Source organism: Solea senegalensis, linkage group LG12 (genome assembly GCF_019176455.1).
Source record: "Solea senegalensis isolate Sse05_10M linkage group LG12, IFAPA_SoseM_1, whole genome shotgun sequence".
Classification (NCBI taxonomy): Eukaryota; Metazoa; Chordata; class Actinopteri; order Pleuronectiformes; family Soleidae; genus Solea; species Solea senegalensis.
Window position 1 is genome coordinate 11,300,855 of NC_058032.1, and position 18,440 is coordinate 11,319,294.

An 18,440-nucleotide genomic window follows, 5' to 3' on the forward strand; every position below is an offset into this window, starting at 1 on the left:
AACTGACTGAAGTGGGCCTGGATTAGACCCTTTGAACTCGCAGAGTGATGAGTCTCTGGCTAAGCTGCTGTACCCACACAATAACGATGATGTTTGCACTCACATGTTTGGGTTTTTTTGTACAAAAGAAGAAAGGAAAAAGGTTTCCACACATTTCAGACTCAATATGTCTGAAATGTGTGGACCATTCATTTTCATTGATTGTCTATCGCATTGTCCTATAAATGAGGGTTGCGGTGATGCTGGAGCCATTTTTCTGCTACAATTTTACTCTCCTTATTTCCTCCTATATATACGTATGTATAAATATATATATATATATGATCTCTAAAAGATAAACCATCAGTACATTCATACCAACTGGGTTCAGTCGAGATTTTCATATTTTTATTTTGAACCCTCTCACCTTTAATAATGAATGTAGTATATGGGGCTTTCTCATGACATCCGTCTGCTTGGACCAAGTCATTTGTCCCCACTCCTCAGAATTGTGAAGGACACATTTCCAAGATTCTAAGACCAGCGTCCCACCTTTAACCAGATTTAGAGTAAATGCCAAGTGAGCCATTTACGCAGGGTGCAAAAACATTTACATCTATACTGCGTAGAAATGTCAAGTCAGTGCTCCTAAATGTCAAAAGCAAGTGTCTCATAATCATTCAGAGTATAAGCTGCTTATGAGTTGAGTTTCTCCACTCAACCAGTGCCTCCTTATATACAAGACAGCACAGTGAGAAATATGCTTTTCGCCCCAAGGTCCTGTCAGTAGCCATTGTTCTGCAGACTGTCATTTAACTTTTGAAGTTGATGTATCTGTTGTACATATCCATGGCACGGTGAGCCAGTGTTTCACTCTCCTCCTTCCTTGGCTCAAAATTAAATGTACAGTATATGATAAAGACAATAAATGCAGTACATCTTTACTTATGGCCCTTAAGTCCCATTGCGTGTTCATAGGCTGCCATAAAAACTGCTAGGCCTATGAGGCCAGACAAAACTTAAACTTGTATGACAGATTGTGGCATGCAGAAGACCAATGACCGTATAGTAAGTAAGAAAATGTTTATAGTGCATATAAAAACAACCTCAGTTTACCAAAGTGCTGCACAGATGAAGATGTATCCAAATACTTATAACAATAAAATAAAAACAACAATTACAAAAGAACCGAAAAGCTTGTGGCTTTTCAAAAAAATACTGTATACCGTTAGTGCCAAAGTAACAGTACTTTGGAGAACTGAAAATCCTTGTGTACTCTCTCTTGGTCTTGCAAAATGAATGAAGAACTCAACATTAAATTGTAATGCATTGGTTGTAATGATTTAACTTCATATTGTCACTTTTGAAAAGCCTTCGTCATCACATTTGACTTTTTTGTTAGCATCCACCGGTAGCTGCAGTTTACTCCATAGTTGCTATTATATATACAATCACATACAGTGTCTTGTGAACAGAATGTGTTTCTATAAATGTATAAATAGACGGTGAAGATTGACTGCTAATTATAACAACATATTGCAGATGAGCAGATTGTCATATATATCTGTGTATGAATCTGCATAAGGACAATTTTAATGCGCTGAACTCATTAACTCTGAACCAGCTGCTGCTAAAGCTGACACATGACAAATAGACATTTTCATATTCTGCAGCCTTTAGCAACTATTGGGTCCTTTTCACGTGAAGAAAAGCTAATGTTTCATGTAAATGAGCCACAACAATCAATTTTATGATACGATTTGACCATTTCATGTACATAAATTAAAGTACAATACTGATACTGTTAAAGCCTGGCATCTCTGGTGTCCACCTTCATTAGACAAAAAGAAGACTGCTGCTGGATTATATGATTACCATTACGACTCTACTCGTTTGGTTTTCTTTGCATTTCCATTTCCAAGTGAGCTGAGCTGATACTAAAATATGACATCAACAGACTGCCTCAGGTGAGATTTCTGAAAGGACAACTCTAGGTCCATATTCCAACTGCTAGCTTTCAAAATGATTCATTACTCGTTACTCATGTTAAAGAGAATCAGGGTTAATGCCTTCAGCTAAAGTTCTCTTTCAACATTCATATAACCTCACTCATGTTTCAGAGAACCGGCTATAATTCCTTATCCTAAAGTTTACTATACCTGTTATGCTTCCACCTGGGCGGAGCTTGATCAGCGTCACGTAAAGTGATTTAACAGTGGTTTGAATGTAACGGACATTTGTTGTTACTCCACGCTTTAATACTTTTAACTTTGAGGATAAAACATAAACACATAAGTTCAAGTAATGAAAACCTGGACCCCACAATTCCCCACTGACGAAAAACACAATTGCAAACTAGTGTGTATAATTTGTCTTTGTGTTTAGCCTGTTTCATTTTTAATGAGATTTGTCTCTGGCCCCAGAACAGAAAATAAAAAGAAAAGTTGCAGGAAGGCTGTAATCTATAGTGTTTCATTTTCTTAAAAAGAATTAAAAGGTTTGCCACTTAACTTGCACTGAACATGAGTGAAAAAAAACCCCAATGTGAACCCATTACGAACAATTTATGTACAAAAGTTGTAAAATACAAAATAAATATAGACAAAACACACAAAGAACCGGTGCTTAGCACACATACAGAACACCAGAATCGCTCTTGATTGTTTCATTCATTGTGATCCTTTCTAACAAAAAAGACACATGGAGGCAGAGAAACACAAGAGCTTGTTATGAGAAACTACAGGAAAACAATGCGCTGCACCTCTTTATCCTCTCGCTGCTTTGTGCCAGAGCAGGTCAATAAAACAGAATTGAACAAAAACCAAAGCAGAACGACACTCTCATCCAGACAGACGCACGCGCAAAGAGGTGCAGGAAGAAGAAAAGAGAGAAGTTTTGTCAAAGCAGAGAGTCACAGATTAAATATTTAAACACCCTGCATATCGTTATATTCCCTCAAAAGAGGAACGCCCTAGTTACGCGGCCCATTTAAAACAGTGGCCTGTCTCTGTCCGTGGTGCTGAAAAGAAAAACCCAAACAAACGCTTTCCTTTATTTCTTATTTGTTATTTTTTTCATTTTTTATGATGTCGGTGAACACACACACACACACACACACACACACACGCTGGAATTCCTCAACAGAAAAGTACCGTGACTGAACTGGAATGTGTGTTTTACGCTGTAAACAAAGAAATCATGTCTAGTGTGAACATGCAAAAAAAGCCAAAAACGTCTGAAAATCAATGACACGGTTTGTGGGTTCACACCGGAGAGAGAGGGGGAGAGAGGGAGGGAGGGAGAGAAAGAGAGAGAGAGAGGGAAGGAGGCGGTGTCTGGTGACCGGGGAGGAGGAGGAGGAGGAGAAATCTCCTGGTCTGTTCGTCCTCGCAGCTCGCGTTTGCCGTCAATCCTTTGAGCAGTCGGGTGCAACCAGGAGTGCCCGGGGCCGTGGGTTTATTTTCCCCCGGGAGTCGGAATCGGTCACCAACGAACAATCCCAGGTAAGTAAACGCACTGTTATCAGGCGCTGCTTGGTTATTTATTCAGAAATACAACATAAACTGGAATTGAAAGTCCTTTTTACGCCCGTGTGTCGACTTTGGTGGAGCCGTCGCTGCTGCTGCTGCTGCTGCTGCTGCAGGGGGAGAGCAGGAGACGTGGGGGAAGCCTAGACAAAGCTCCGTGGGGGCGGAAATTTGCTAATTGCTTTTTAAATTGGTTTCATGAGCCGATCGCGTCGCGGCAACCCCACGGTGACAACTCTCCAGTGTTGGTAATCCGATTAGAAAAGGATCAGCCTCCACGCAGGGACAAACACAAACACTACTTCGGTCCTTTTCTGGTGACATCCTGACCCCGCGATGCGTCACAGTGTGAGAGTTCTGTGTTTTGGGTGTCATTTCATTCCGCGCTTGTACTTTGCAGCAGCAGCAGCAGCAGCAGCAGCGTCCTGACTGCCTGTGCCCGTCTCACACCCTCACCTGCTTCTGCTTCTCTCTGCTTTCAGAAGATGCTCTTCTTTCTGCTGCCTCTCGCGGCTCTCTTGCTGGGCAGAGAAGCGGTAGTCTCCGGTAACAGCAACGACAAATGGCTGAGCACCGTGGCTCAGTACAACAAGGACAGATCCTGGAACAGATTCAGAGATGTGAGTAGCACAGCATTATCACGAGCTTTATTGTGTGTGTGTGTGTGTGTGTGTGTGTGTGAGTACGCCCTTGTTACACCTTGTGAGTACTTGAGACTTGTCATTAGACATAATCCACCTTGTAGAAACTCGGCAAGTTCAATCCCGGATTGAAAGAGAGTCAGAGTCATAGACTTAGACAGTGGATTTACGCACATGATGGAGCATTTCTTTGTTATGGTTTTGCATTGTGGCTCGTCTTTGTCTTTGTAAATTGCAATAACTGAGCTGTTTTTGCCCTCTAATAATTGTCGAGCTCAGCCTTCAGGGTTAGGCTTAGTCTGATAATACATTTACTTTTATGATCTCTTTGAACAATACCTCATGTATTAATATACTTATGAGAGCGAGAGAGTACGTGTTTTGAGTAGATGAGCGTTTGTAGTGAAATATCAAGGCTTGTTTCCTGGTGAGATATCATAATCCATTTTTAACTGTAATTGACTGTAGGCCAATGTGTCAAATCAGCACAGATGCAAATCGATGCATGAGCAGTGGGGCTGCAACGATTAGTCGACATAATCAACAACGGCCATTATTACAGTTCGTCAAAGCGAAAAGCATTTTATTGTCGACGTTTTTCAACCGGTTTAATTTAAACACATTGATTAGTGCCATCAGTGCAAAAAGTTTGTATTTTTCAACGCTCCGCCTACAGCACCGTGATTTCTTTAGTCATTTCCCCATGTTCATTCATACTTATGTAAATGATTGTAAACAAACGTTTAATCTTCACACAATGAACTAAATGTATGGCAGACTTTATCGATGATTACAAACTAACTCTTTATTGAAAATATGAAAGTACTATACTATACTATACTGTGGTGTAGTGTGGTCTACTGTAGAAGAAAGACACAAATTAGGTTACACACTCAATTGATAGCACTCTAGAGCCCTGCTCTGGCAAACCACATTCAGTAACTGCAATGCACTACAGGAAGTGATGGGGGCAGTATGCACCAACTGCACCAATGTTCTGAATGAACAAAGAAGAATAAATACAGGGTTTACATCACAATAACTGCTTATTTACAAGGCTTAGAAACAATATATTTATTAATAAAATGAAATGAATACATTGATTATGCTGGGTTGGTACTGCAAACATGCTATTGTTGCTAGCAACATAAGCTTGGACTCTATTGGCTCAGTGTGTCTTTAAAATATATATATTTTTAAATATGTAATCACCACAAGTAAACAATGAAAGTCACAGTGCACTGAAGCTAAGTCACACTAACAAGCCGTTATATTGGTACACAGACATTCTTAGTGGATATAAATAAGACGGTGACAGTGGAAGCAGAGCAAATAATACATATGAGGTTCTTCATAATGTGCTTGGTTCCTAGCAACAGTCCATTACACTTAACAACAGTCTGTTACACAGAAAGAACAGAACTTTGTAGTTGACGCTACCTCGTGCCAATGTAGGCTCAAGCTTTGACAGGGGCGATGATGCACCATCAAAATAATCTTGGAGACATTATTTGATGGTTGAAATCCAACATTGTGTCACTTTAATCATTTCTGGCGACAGCCAAAGTAATCGTTAGTTACTGCTCTTAATAGAAATGATCTCAAGAAACGACGTAAACTTTGACAAAATGAGTTAGTTGGGGCTTCAGGAGATGATGACACGTAAGGGAAGGTGCAAAATGCCGCACAATACATCTACATTGTTTCTGTTAAATTAAATGGTGCAACCATAACAACATGTAGTGTTAGATTTGACTAGTTCCCTATCTTGGTACATAACTCTGTAACTCTGGTTGGGTTTGGCCAATACAATAGAGAGAAACAATGGAGGTAGTTGTTGGAAGTTCATTCTGAAGCCAAATAGGAAGTACCACTACAATATACTAACTGGCCATGAGGCGGCAACTCTGCTGATTGTAAAATGAACTTTGTTTGAATGAAAGTGTGGGGAAAGCTTGCCAGGGGTTTGTGATTGGTTCCCATTATAAGGAGATTCTGAAGTTGGTCGAAACGGTGTCCTTGCCAGACGGGTCTGCAGAGCAAAATCAAATCCCTGCCAGACTTGGCTGAGTTCCCCCAGGCTAGGTCACAGTAATTGCTAGTTTCAGGTTTTCTTCAATCAGGCATTATGTTGATTCTGTAAATTATATTCCCGTTTAGATGAAAATAGACAATCATGGGTGATAGCACAGCCGGTTGCCACTTAAAGAGTGACTTATTTATTATGTTTATTTATCATGGACATTCTGAGGCTTCCCTTTGCTAGGTTGTCTATATCTTTCATTAACTTAGGACAATGATTGTCCAAATTTGTATGTTACAAAGTTCCTGATCTGCTGGTGAGTCCCACATGAACTTGGACTTGGAAATAATTTACTCACCGAGACACAATCGTGAACACCAACATTAGGATGAGCAGGGAAACAACATTTCAGAGCTGTCTAATTGTGACAGTTGTGTAACCACTGGCATTGCATTTGAAACCACAGGCTGAACATTAGGAGGTTGATGTGTGCTGTGTTCTTCAGAGACTTCAGTAGACAGGGGGTGAGTTTGGCCTAATTAGGTCTGTTCTCCCCTCAACAGTACAGGAGCCATGATATGAGAGCGAGTGTTAGTCATGCCTCTGTGCACTCAGGCAGGGCTCCACTATCTGCAGTGTGTGTGTGTGTGTGTGCACACACTGCCCAATCTTTATTTCTCCCCATCATCTCCTGTGCAAATAAAACTAATTTACATGAAACTGTCAGTGGAGGACGAAGGACAGGAGTGAAAAACACGGGGGTGAAGGAAGGCAGAGGAGGGATAGATGGTGATATTTCAGTTTAATATTTAAGGCAATGCTACCAGCCAAACACAGGAGCTGCTGTTGTTCTCGTGTGTGTGTGTTGTTTGCCTGATCGCACAGATAGGAAAGCTGGTTTTTAATTTGTCTACTGAAACATTTGCTCTCTTTTTTCCTTCTTCAGAAACTGGCCTTTTCTCTCCTCCTCTCTCTGGCACCAAACTGTTTAATAGCACATATAGTGAGATTATACAACACAGCTCTTATTCCACCCATCTAGTAGTGATGATTTGGGAGCTTGATCTTAACGTGGCGTGGTCACGGACCTTGAACCGAAAACCGAAGACAGTGATCGTCAGTGAAAATGTGTCTTCTTAAATCCTTCTGTACGATTTCATTTGTGACGAATGACTCCGCGGGAGACCAAAAAAGACCAAAGTCATCCAATCAAACCTTTCAATAAATCCATTTAAAGCCAGGTTTAAATAGTGGAAACGTGTTTAATTAGCATGTTTTTTAATCAGCATTGGTGGGAATGCAAGTCACAGGCGAACACATTTCTTCTTCATTGTCTCTATTTTTTGGCAGCAATGCAAATGTTCTGTGTAACTTCCAGGGCAAAGCCAAACGGACACAATCTGGTTTTGTGGCAAACATTCAACCGTGGACTCTTCCGGCGTTCTTTGATTTAACTAACCACCAAATCTGTTGCTTGTGGTTTCCTGTCTTTTAAAACTTCACGCAGCGATTCTCCTCCGCCGCCTCTCTGGATCTGTGGGTAAAAATGTTCATCCGTTCTCTCAGACTGTTTCGACATCCCGGGGCCCGACAGCCATCCACCACCTGTACTGTTATCATGAAAACAGCTGGCGAATAGACGGTTTATCTGACATAGTGCCTGATTCACATATTTATACAGTATATGCCTGTAGAGGTAGAAACAGCATGGCTTCCTGCCAGAGGGCATTACCTTGGTTGTGTGATATCAGCTACCAGAGAGATTGAGAGAGGGAGTAAAAGATAGAAAATAGCAACTATTGGACCATTGTAGATGAGAGTGTTGTTCTTTTCTTCTTTCGTCGACCGGTTTTCTTTTTGGCACATTGGTGACATCCCAATTTATACACAGATAAAAACTCCTCAGGGCAGAACAACCACTGGCAATAGATACGGTGTAACTTGGCTTCTTTTAGGGGGTTCAGGAATCTCAGGTATATCCCATGCTTTATCTTACACATCCTAACAGTGTATGAGCTTAATGTCTGTCACTCACTCTATCTCCCCTCCCCTCCATCCTCAATGGGTCTTGATCTTAACATTTTTGTCCAGGCCCCAGTCTTTTTTTTTGTCTTCCTCCCTTATTTTGGCTCTACGTCTCTGGAGCAGCGAATGACCCTGTGCCTCCTCAACCATGTCCCCCCTCCACAGCATCTCGTCCCCCCCCCGCGCGACTCCTCCTCTCTGCCTGTCATGATTCACTCCGCATCCTTGCTGATGAGCCACTGACTCCCTGCTGAATGTTGTTGTCTCTGTGTGTTGACAGTGGAGCAGTTGCAATAGTTTTAACTGTCAGAGTTCAGAGTGTCTTGAGAACATTAAGGGAGAAGCAGTCTGATTTCTAAGTTTACTTGGTTACCTGTGACCTGGTTACCTATTCGTTGTGCCGGTAATGATGCATTTCAGTTGGTTTTTGGAGACTAAATGACACATTTATTGAATTACCATACTGGCATTAGACTGACGTACATGGACGGAGCTTTTCTAACTCTTCACTCTCCAGCGACTGTTGCAAATTTACTGTGCAAATGTCTAGATATGATTAGCTGCGTTGTTTTATGGAAAATAACTTCATCCTGTTTTATCCTGCCCTCTAGTGCAGTGTTTTTTTTTACCCCCATTATGCTACGTGGATAGCTTAGAGCCTGCACCACTTGTTAGAGGAAATGTTGATGGCCAATTAAATAGTTTTCTTTAATCCTTAAATTTGCTAAACCACATTTGTGGCTCTTTTGCCAAATCTCTTGTTGTTATTTATGCCAACAGTATTTCAGGTTCCCTTAGGTTACAATCACCACTTAAACTTGCATGAGCTCTTATGCTAATAATAAAAAAAACAAAAGAAAGAAGCTGCAGTGAAGACGCACACGCACGCACAAACGCACACATTAGTATGCAGCAGTGAGTTTGACTGTGGGTTTTTGTGGTTGTTGTTTAAGGCAGGGTCAGCTTTGTTGTGAGCCTGCAGCTGCCTCATGTTGTTGGCTGCATCAGAATATTCTGGTCAGGACAAAAGTGAACGTGAAGGGTCCAGCTGGAGCAGTGTTCCAACCAGCTTCATTGTAGTTATTAACAGGAAATCCTAACGAGAGACGCAAATCTGCTAACGACCGTAGCTCACGCTGTCTTCGGGTCTCTGAATACACTTTCATTATCCAGTGTCCATGATAAACAGTTTTAGATAACAATGTCCATTTAGTAGGGCCACACGATGACACATGATGTCCGCACGCTTGCCTTTGCAGCAAGAAGAGTTCTTCCCGTGTGTGTGCGTGGGTTTTCTCCACGATCTTTAGTCCAAAAACATACAAAAACATGGGAATTGGGTAAATAAATCTCTATGTGGTCCATGCGATGGACTGGCGAACTGTCCAGGGTGTACCTGCCTATCGCCCGATGGAGGAAGTGGTAGAAAATGGATGGATGTGGATAGTGTTTCTTTATTATTTGGCTTTTATTTGATTTACTTGCTTTTATTTGAATTTTGACAATCCAAACAGACTGAATAACACCTTTTTGAAAAGCAGCATCTCTAGGGGGGAATTAGACATTTTCTCTATATGTTCCTCATGAATTCTTGTGTAAAAACATGCAATCTCCAGGCTGCCTATTCATTATCTGGTGGACCTGGAGGCAGCTTGAAAGTGAAAGGTATTTTTTGTGTCTATATTTGTGCGCTTACAATGTACGTAATATTGCATGCAGCGGCCTGTCTTTGCTCACTTCACTGGTGAGAATGAAGTGTCGTTTTATCAGCCACATTTTCTTTTCAGTGACAACATGCTCCCTGGGGGTGCCAGTCACAACCCCTAGTGTTTTCCTTTATCAACACAAGATGTGTGTTTGTGCAAAATTGTCTCGGCTACAATGTGCTTTTTAACCGTGGATCCAAATCCATGAATATCTGAGAAAGTGAGGCCTTAAGCTATCCTGCTAAATTTGTCCGGGCTTGGTCAAACCAGGTGTAAATGATCCTGGTAAGTGTGCATTCACAGCTACTTGAAGTAGAGCCTGAGGTTGATCACAGATTTACTGATGCAGAAATGTAGAAGATGTGTAATGGAAAGTTATAAAGCTCCATGCAGGGAGGCTTGGCTGTACCTGGGTTTTTCAGCTCTAACCACTACTCCACCGCGTCGCCCTGACAGCTCATTTGTGCAATATAACTTAGTCTTTCTAGTTGCAGCGAGAAGCCCCGGGTCCGAGCCCTGGTCGGAACAAGGGCCTTTCTGCATGGAGTTTGCATGTTCTCCCCGTGTGTGCGTGGGTTTTTCTCCGGGTTCTCCGGTTTCTTCCCACAGTCCAAAAACATGCAATAAATTGACCGTAGCTGTGAATTGTTTGTCTCTATATGTGGTCCTGTGTGATGGACTGGCGAACTGTCCAGGGGGTAACCCTCCTGTGGAGGATAAAGCGGCATAAAATGGATGGATATACTGTTTTATACTGTAAACTACAGTAGGTAGTTGCCTTTGGTGCCTTTGAGGTTGGTGACTACCTTGGAATTTCAGGTATCCTAAAAATAAAAAAAGCAAAAAGACACTTTATTTTTTTTTCTTAGTTGTTGTTATTATTATTCACTTACCACTGCTTCACTGAAATCATCACATTTGCAATTTAAAGTGTTACCTCTCTGTTTGATTTAAATAAAGAGCTCTGCAGTGGAAAATCTCCCTCATGTTTCCCTCTGGGGGATGTTTGATGTGGATCTGTGTGCAGTCCAGTGACGGGTCACACGAGGGGAAGCTGTAGCGCAGCACAAGTTTTCCTGTACTGGGACTGAAATCTGCAATTCACGTTCACTGGCACGGTCTTCTGTGGTCAGAGACGGTGATTTATGTTGTAGAGATATCTGCTCGTCGGGGGAAGATAAAGACTCTACACCTGTTTAACGCCATGGTGCAACCTCGTTCATTTCATCTCAACAACTGCAGTAATATTGCGTAAAAAAAAAAACAACGTTTCGATCAAACCTCTGATAACAATACGAGATCCGTCTCAGAGTAACAATGACTATCAAAATTAAACTAACATTGAATCACATGAATTCCCTGTTTTCCCCTGGATTATAGAATAAGTGGTAGTCTGGATTACGTGCTGTTTCCCCCATTGCAATTAATGAAGTGTGCGTGCGTGTGTGTTCTGATTGGTTGGTTGTACAGCTGAGGGGGAAGGGTAAAAAAAAAAAGAGTCACCTTCATCTTCCCTCACACACACACACATACATTATTTCCATCAATTAATTGAGGACTTGGCTGAGCAGCCGTCATTCCTACTTATTGCTCGACTGCTCTGCTTTCCCTCCTTCTTCTAAAGCTTCCTCTTTACCTTCTCTTCATTCCCTTTTACTATGTCCACTCTCTTCTGCCTCTCATTTTACACTTGAATTATACCTGATGAAATATTGCCCTTCAGAATAAACCATGTCTCTCTGCTCTCTCCATCCCATTTGTCTTCACATGCTCTTCGTGTGCACGCTCTTCTCACTGGGCTATCGATTTCAAATGAGGGAACGCTGATTATAATCTCCGCACTGAAGGACTGCACTTGTATGAGTGGAGAGGGACAAGTGCATTTTTTTGTTGTCGGCGTCAGATCGTGCCTCCTTTAAAGTGTCTCGTGGAAAAAAAAAAGAAAAAAGGCTACGTCGCTCTCTAAGTGTTGTCTCTGCATGTGGGGAGAATGCTCAGGCAAGCGCACATGCACACTCTGTTTCCCCTCCAGCCTGAGGGCTCCTGTGGAGATCGATCAGTGAATTTACCAAGCCTGGTAACCCTGATTGGAGCCTTGATATAATCAATAAGAGCAGAGATCCATGCAAACACACACACACATGAACACACTGGAGGACCATTTGGTTGTGGGTTAGACAAAGCGAAGGCCAGTGTCCCCTTTGACCAGGATAAATAGGCTGTGTGTGTGTGTGTGTGTGTGTGTAGTGTACCTCTTCAGAACATGTCAGGACCAGTTCTCGTCATTGGGACCAAAACCTGGACAGAGTGAGGCAGAACCTTATTTCTTTAGGGCTAAGATGTGAATTGTGTTTAAGGTTGGGGTTGGGCAATAATTAGCGATGATAGAGGTTTAAGAAGAGGCTTCTGGGTGTAGGCTGTCGATGAGAGGAACTGGGGAGAAAAGAGAGATGGTCGGAGAATAGTGGAAGAGGAGGAGCTTTAATGGACATAACAGATAGACAGTGATTGTGTGTGTGTTTCAGAAAACACCCCCCGCCCTTGCCTCTCTCTCTTTATGGGCGCTGTGTGTTTGTGTTTGCAGTGCTGCTGCTGTGAAGGTCTTTTTTCCTTCTTTTGTCCAACGATTTGCCAAGACAGAGAAACAATACGAAAGGTCCCGAGGACCCAGTGTGCCGCAGTGGAAGAAAACACATCACAATATACAAACCACCGTCAAACTGGCACCGACGCACTTCAGTGCACAGCATTTCGGGAGAAAAACAAACAAATACAAACTTTCTCGCCGATTCTCCGCAACCTCAGAAACCCTCACAAGGAATCAGCATGGCAACAGCAAGCTGTGAATTTACTGTCCAATGTTTACACGTGTGGCTTCGAGCCACATGGACTCAAGCTGTCACTCCTGTATCTATACCATGTTTCCACTTCATGGCTTGTCTGCCATATACGACAGACAATCATCTCCCTGTCAAAACACGTTGGTGTTATCATTGTAGTGGGAGGCCAGATGCATAATGTTGATGTTTGTGTGTCCCCCTTGTTGTGCTGCCTCTTACCTGGTTAAATAAAGGGTAAAAATAATACAACTGTAAAGTCTGATATCATAAAACACGCGATGTGATGTTTCCTCCCTGTCGTTTGGCTCCTTCGACAGCTCTCCCGCCATATGCTGGTGTTGAATTTATCTTCTTGTCATTTGTTTTATAAGTTAATTCTACTGTACACGTGGAGATGAGCCATAGCAACCATATTTGCTTGGTGCATTCTCTGCCAAACAGCAAGTGCTTGTTGGCCCACTCAATGTATTGTTGGGCTGGGAGTGTGGGATCTTGGGTTTGTGCCTGCTCACATAATGCATATATTTATACAGATATGAAGATAATGTAATTATGATGTCGGTGGGGGGAAAAAGCTCAAGGTGACATGACATGATTCTTGACTGCATGAAGGGATGGAGGGTTCGGAGGGTCACTGACCCCAAAACACTTTACTGGGATGTGTCAGTGAGTCATCATTTGTTGATTTCTATCACACCTCTTTTTATGTTGACTGTCCTTGCCTTGCTTTCAAACAACAGGATACCAACATGTAATTGTTGTAGTACTCGAGATCAGTCTTGGTCTCGAGACCACTTTTTGAAGGTCTCGGTCTCGTCTCGGAATCGACTGCATTTTTAGTCGGTCTCGGTCTCGGGATTTTATTTCAAGAGCAGTCAAGACCACAACTGTGGGGATATCAATAAATTGCCTGTGCATTTTTGGATTAACCTGTGAATATCATAACCGGGATTTTGCATAAATCGCATTGCTTTGGGTACAACCAATAACTCGACTCATTTCTCATTTGAAATTTTTCACACACACACACACACACAAAAGTGCATGTGAGTGACAGGAGAAGAGGCCGTGAGAAGATGTCAGCCAACTCATCTACAATAAACTTTGGTCACCTCAACCACAAAGACTTTTTGTGCATAAATACCTCCAAAAGAAAACACAGCGCAACGTGTAAATTCTGCAAAGTGACGCTAACGGTCTTGGTCTTGTCTCGGTCTCGACCCCTCAAAGTCTTGGTCTTGTCTCGGTCTCAACCCCTCAAAGTCTTGGTATTGTCTCGGGTCTCAACCCTCAAAGTCTTGGTCTTGTCTCGTCTCAACCCTCAAAGTCTTGGTCTTGTCTCGGTCTCAACCCCTCAAAGTCTTGGTCTTGTCTTGGTCTCGATACACTGTGGTCTTGGTCTTGGTTTAGGTGGTCTTGACACGCCTAAGATCATTTACATTTACGCATTTAGTCAAAGCGGCTCACAAAAGAGGAACAAGTTACATAGAAGAAGTCTTGGAAAGAAATCCACTAGATAGGAACTGTGGACTGACAGAGGGTGAGAGTCCAAAAGTGGATCCAAGTGCTGAAGGAGATATAGCAGGGGAGGGGGTAAGGTAAGTGTTTGGACAGATGCTCTTGGAAGAGCTCGGTCTTCAAGAGCTTCTTGAAGATAGACAGGGACTGCCCCTGTTCTGGTAGCGCTCAGTAGGTCACATGCAAAGATTCAGGATTGTCTTGTGATTGTTGGAACTGACAGACGACAATCCTGTGATGAAGAGAAAAGTCGAGGGGTTAAAGGGGTTAAGCCTTTATGAGAGCATTTAAGTAGGTGGGAGCAGAGCTATGGAGCACTTTGTAGGCTAGCATCAGTGATCTGACAGCTCAGGGTAGCCACTGGAGCTCAAGTATCATGGCTGACATGGTCACTATCTTACCACTGAATGTTTTGTCGATTGTTGGTCATAGATAGAGATGAAGCATAAGTAGCGGTGCAATCTAGTGGAGCTGGAATCCGTCATGTCAGGGCGAGGACGTCTGTGGGTATGAATCTGGCTCGCTACTTTACATTGTGTGGATTTTCATGCAGCAACTGTGGAGACATTTCAGTCTGGGCTAAAGTGGTGGACAGACGAAACTTCTAATTCTATGATCAAGGTGTAATACTAACATTATACACACATTATAATTGATGAGCTTGAATCTATATAAACATTCATCAGATATTTATTAATGCCTCTACACTGTTATCACCACTTTCCTTTTTTCCACGTCACGTAATGAGGTTGGAATCTTTTGACTTGTAACACGGCGTCATGACCGACTCCATGTGTTTGCCTCTGCTTGTTCCCTGTCATCACAGCAGTTGTTATTTAGATGACGGCGTTGCCCGTGGGGATCGCTGACGTAGATGATCATATGAACGGCGTTCAAATGACTACACTGGCAGTCTAATCCATTATTTAATGCAGTGGATTCTATTTACAAGCAGGCCATCTTGCACAGATCAAACGGGGAAAGTAGCCTCACCAGCCCTGAGTGTCACCATGTGAAATAAATCATGGGCAGTCTGTTGCTCTTTTTCACGCCTCCCTAGCTCTCCTTTCGATCAGTGTCAGCATCTCACCTCCCCATCTTTCTTTCCACCCTCTCTCTGATGTTTATGGTCCCTAAAACCATGTCAGATTGAATTCGTCATTATCTCATTTTCCCCCTGAGGGCAGATATACAGTTACTGTTTGTATGTGAGAGTGTGTGTGGTTTTGAGAGCTGTCTTGTCTGCTTCAATAATTCAGGAGTGTTTTTTTTTTTTTTTTGCTACTGCCGCTATTGTGATGCTCCTGGGACGTGGAGAGGCAGAGACGGAGAGCACAAGTGGAAGAGGGGAGGTGGAGATTGACACAAAGATGTGGCAGATCAGTTCCATGTAGCTTTTAGTGCCTTTCCATATTCTTTCTTCATCATTTTGTCACTCTCTGCCGCCACCCGACTCCCATCTGTGCTGCTGTTTGTGACAGTCACACATTTGGGAATTGCAGGTAATGGCAACGAACAGTGGAGCCCTGAGGGAATACTACGTGTGCAGTCATGAACTCACAGTGAAGAGATCACACTGTCTTACAAATCATCCTGAGGGAAACGTGAAGGACACTAAAAAAAAAAACGAAACATGTCAATCTGCTGTTGGCAGACGCAAAGTCAGGAGGATTTAGCCTTTGGATGAGGAACGTCTGTACCAAACTTAATCTGAATGCAGCCAAACGTGCATGGGATATTTCAGTCTTCAGTCACCAGCTAAATATTTAGTGTATACAGTAGTTTTTCCAGACAACATTTGAATACTTCACATTTTGGGCTAATTTCAGTGACCATGCGATGGTGACTAACTGTATTTATTTTATATTTTTAGTCACGCTGGTCGTGACTAAAAGAGTCCTTCAGCTGTTTTGATTTCAGCACCACGGTCAGCTTCCCGTGGTTAGCAACCGCCATGAAGAGTGTCAAGATCATTGTAAAGCTTTGTGTTTCTGCTGTCTGCGTAATTACGTGCGATTGAATTTCTCTTGAGCGTTGAAGGTCAGAAATGAGGAGTTTGAGTGAAACGAAGCGAGACGCGGTGCTTTGCTTTAAGGACTGAGCTGGATGATGGTGCCGGTGATGGAAGACTTGGGTGTAGCAGCTTGTCACTGTCATCTTTACTCCCGTTTCCTCTGGCATTACACTACTGCCACGGTGTTGTCAGTGTAACAGCTGGCTGGACATCCTGAGTCAGGCTCACTTTCAAAAACATGAAATTCAAAGCAGATGGTGTTTTTGTCCTGTGTAGCCCGTTTAAGTTTTTTTTTCTCTTTAAATATGAATACAGGAAGGACACGTGTTTGAAGGAGAAACTTTAACAGCAGCGATACCTGCAGATCAGTAAGAACCGAATAGTGTCTAGTGCACTCGTAAATTATGTAATGTTTAAATCTACGAATCATAAATGGCCCTGAAGTCCAATTTAACTGGCCTTTTGTGTTTTGTGCCACTCGAAACTTCGGGAGATCAAACAGTGAGCACCAGCGTCGGCGTACTTCAACATCCTCCGCTAATGCTAAGCCTGTGTTTTTATTCAGCTGCAGGAGCTCTCGCGGCACGATTTTGCAAAGTCAACATTCACAAATCTTGAATGATTTGGAAAACAGCGAGGTTTGATTTATTCAGAGCCATAATCCAGATAAACATTATTACACACCAGGGGATTGAAGGTGGTCTGTTTACAGGTAAATGACACGCAAATGTTTTACTGCGACAAACAAAGAAAAACAAAAAACAAAACCCATCTACCTCAGTTTGACCAGTAAAATGACAACGGATCCAATTAATTTATGGACACTCACACGTTTGATCTGATACCATTTTATTTTTTTAGGTTTTTTTGCAGCAAATATTGTTCATTGCAAATATCAATACAATGTTAATATACAATGTTTTTTTTTGTTAAATGAAGGCCAAAGAATGAAAAACCAACACACAAGTTACAATAACGACAACTGCATTATATGTTACAACGTCCAAAACAAACAATGCTGCATCATTCAAATCTTTATATACTCAAGAGTGTATGTTGTCTAAATTTTTAGCAATTCAGTTTTATTTTTTGTGTAAAAAAAAAGGCAAAGGCTTTTGATGGACTTCATTGTTTTCATTTCTGTACGTTCTGTCGCCGTGATACAGGCATGTGTTGGAAAGGCCAGTGTCAGTGTTTGAGAAGTGGGCAGGGGGACGACATGACAAGAATAATGAAGCCATGAGGCTTATGTGAATGCCCCAGTTTTAAACGATAGATAAGAGATAGATGTGAGATGCGCGCAACAAGAACTGTTTGACAGTTTTAATTAAACTCAGCTGAGTCAGCCGCTGAGCTGCAGCTTCAATCACATTTTAATGAGCCACACACCCAGCAGGCCACACGGAGTTAAGTCCGTCTCTCTAAAACTTCCCCTCTTCTTTCTGTCTGCCTCATGTTTGTGTGTGTGTGTGTGTAGTCTATGCCTCTAACCTTGAAAGCACCAGCCTTTGGCTCGCCTCCAGTGACTCATGGATTTCGAGTTGGATAATAAGGTGAACTGTGATGCTACAGATCAATAGTGGGAGCCTTTTTTTTTTTGTCTGGATGTGACAGATAAAACTTCTCCTTGTCTGATAGGACGTGCAGACCCGGCTTAGCTCGGTGCCGTTTTGAGGAATCGACTAATGTGGAGTGGCGTGCACCGCGATGAGGGCTGCATCCTGATTGAAATGCCAATTGACAAATTAAAAACATCAAGGCCTGTGGCGCATGACAATGCCGATAATGGAGTAGCAACCGGCAGGGTTGAAGAAAAATGTGAGCTATACTCCACTTCTGTTGTGCTCGGCCACACATTATGAGTACTATAAATCATGCATTTAAAAAAATAAATAAAAATCTATCTCCATAGCGACTGGAGCTGCAAGCTGCTCGGTGGAACAGTTTAAAAAGTGCTACCTCAAAAACTGAAAACGAGGTCATGTGTAAATACAAACTCATTGAGTAAGATCCTGTAATGGAATATCAGCTGCCTCCCGTTGCACGAGACTCAGTCCGAGACCCAGAAGTAGCACAGAGCAAACATCGTTTCCAAACCTGGGCAGATGGAGCTAGAACAAGCACTCGGTTATTTGAGGAGACTGTTTATCTTAATGGGCTTCTCTAA

General features: G+C 42.3%; 1 protein-coding gene across 4 annotated transcripts in view; it reads left to right on the forward strand.

Annotated features, from left to right (window-relative positions):
* Positions 1-3,347: 3,347 nt before the first annotated feature.
* Positions 3,348-18,440, forward strand: part of spock1 (SPARC (osteonectin), cwcv and kazal like domains proteoglycan 1) — an 80,509-nt gene continuing 65,416 nt past the window's right edge. The window contains exons 1-2 of one of the 4 annotated variants that reach the window (XM_044040339.1): positions 3,348-3,482; positions 3,989-4,126. In XM_044040339.1, the coding sequence (XP_043896274.1) occupies positions 3,992-4,126 (135 nt within the window). In that variant the 5' untranslated portion in view covers positions 3,348-3,482; positions 3,989-3,991. Of the gene's footprint in view, positions 3,483-3,981; positions 4,127-18,440 lie in introns of all 4 variants that reach the window. The other 3 variants (XM_044040337.1, XM_044040336.1, XM_044040338.1) reach the window with 3 other exon arrangements.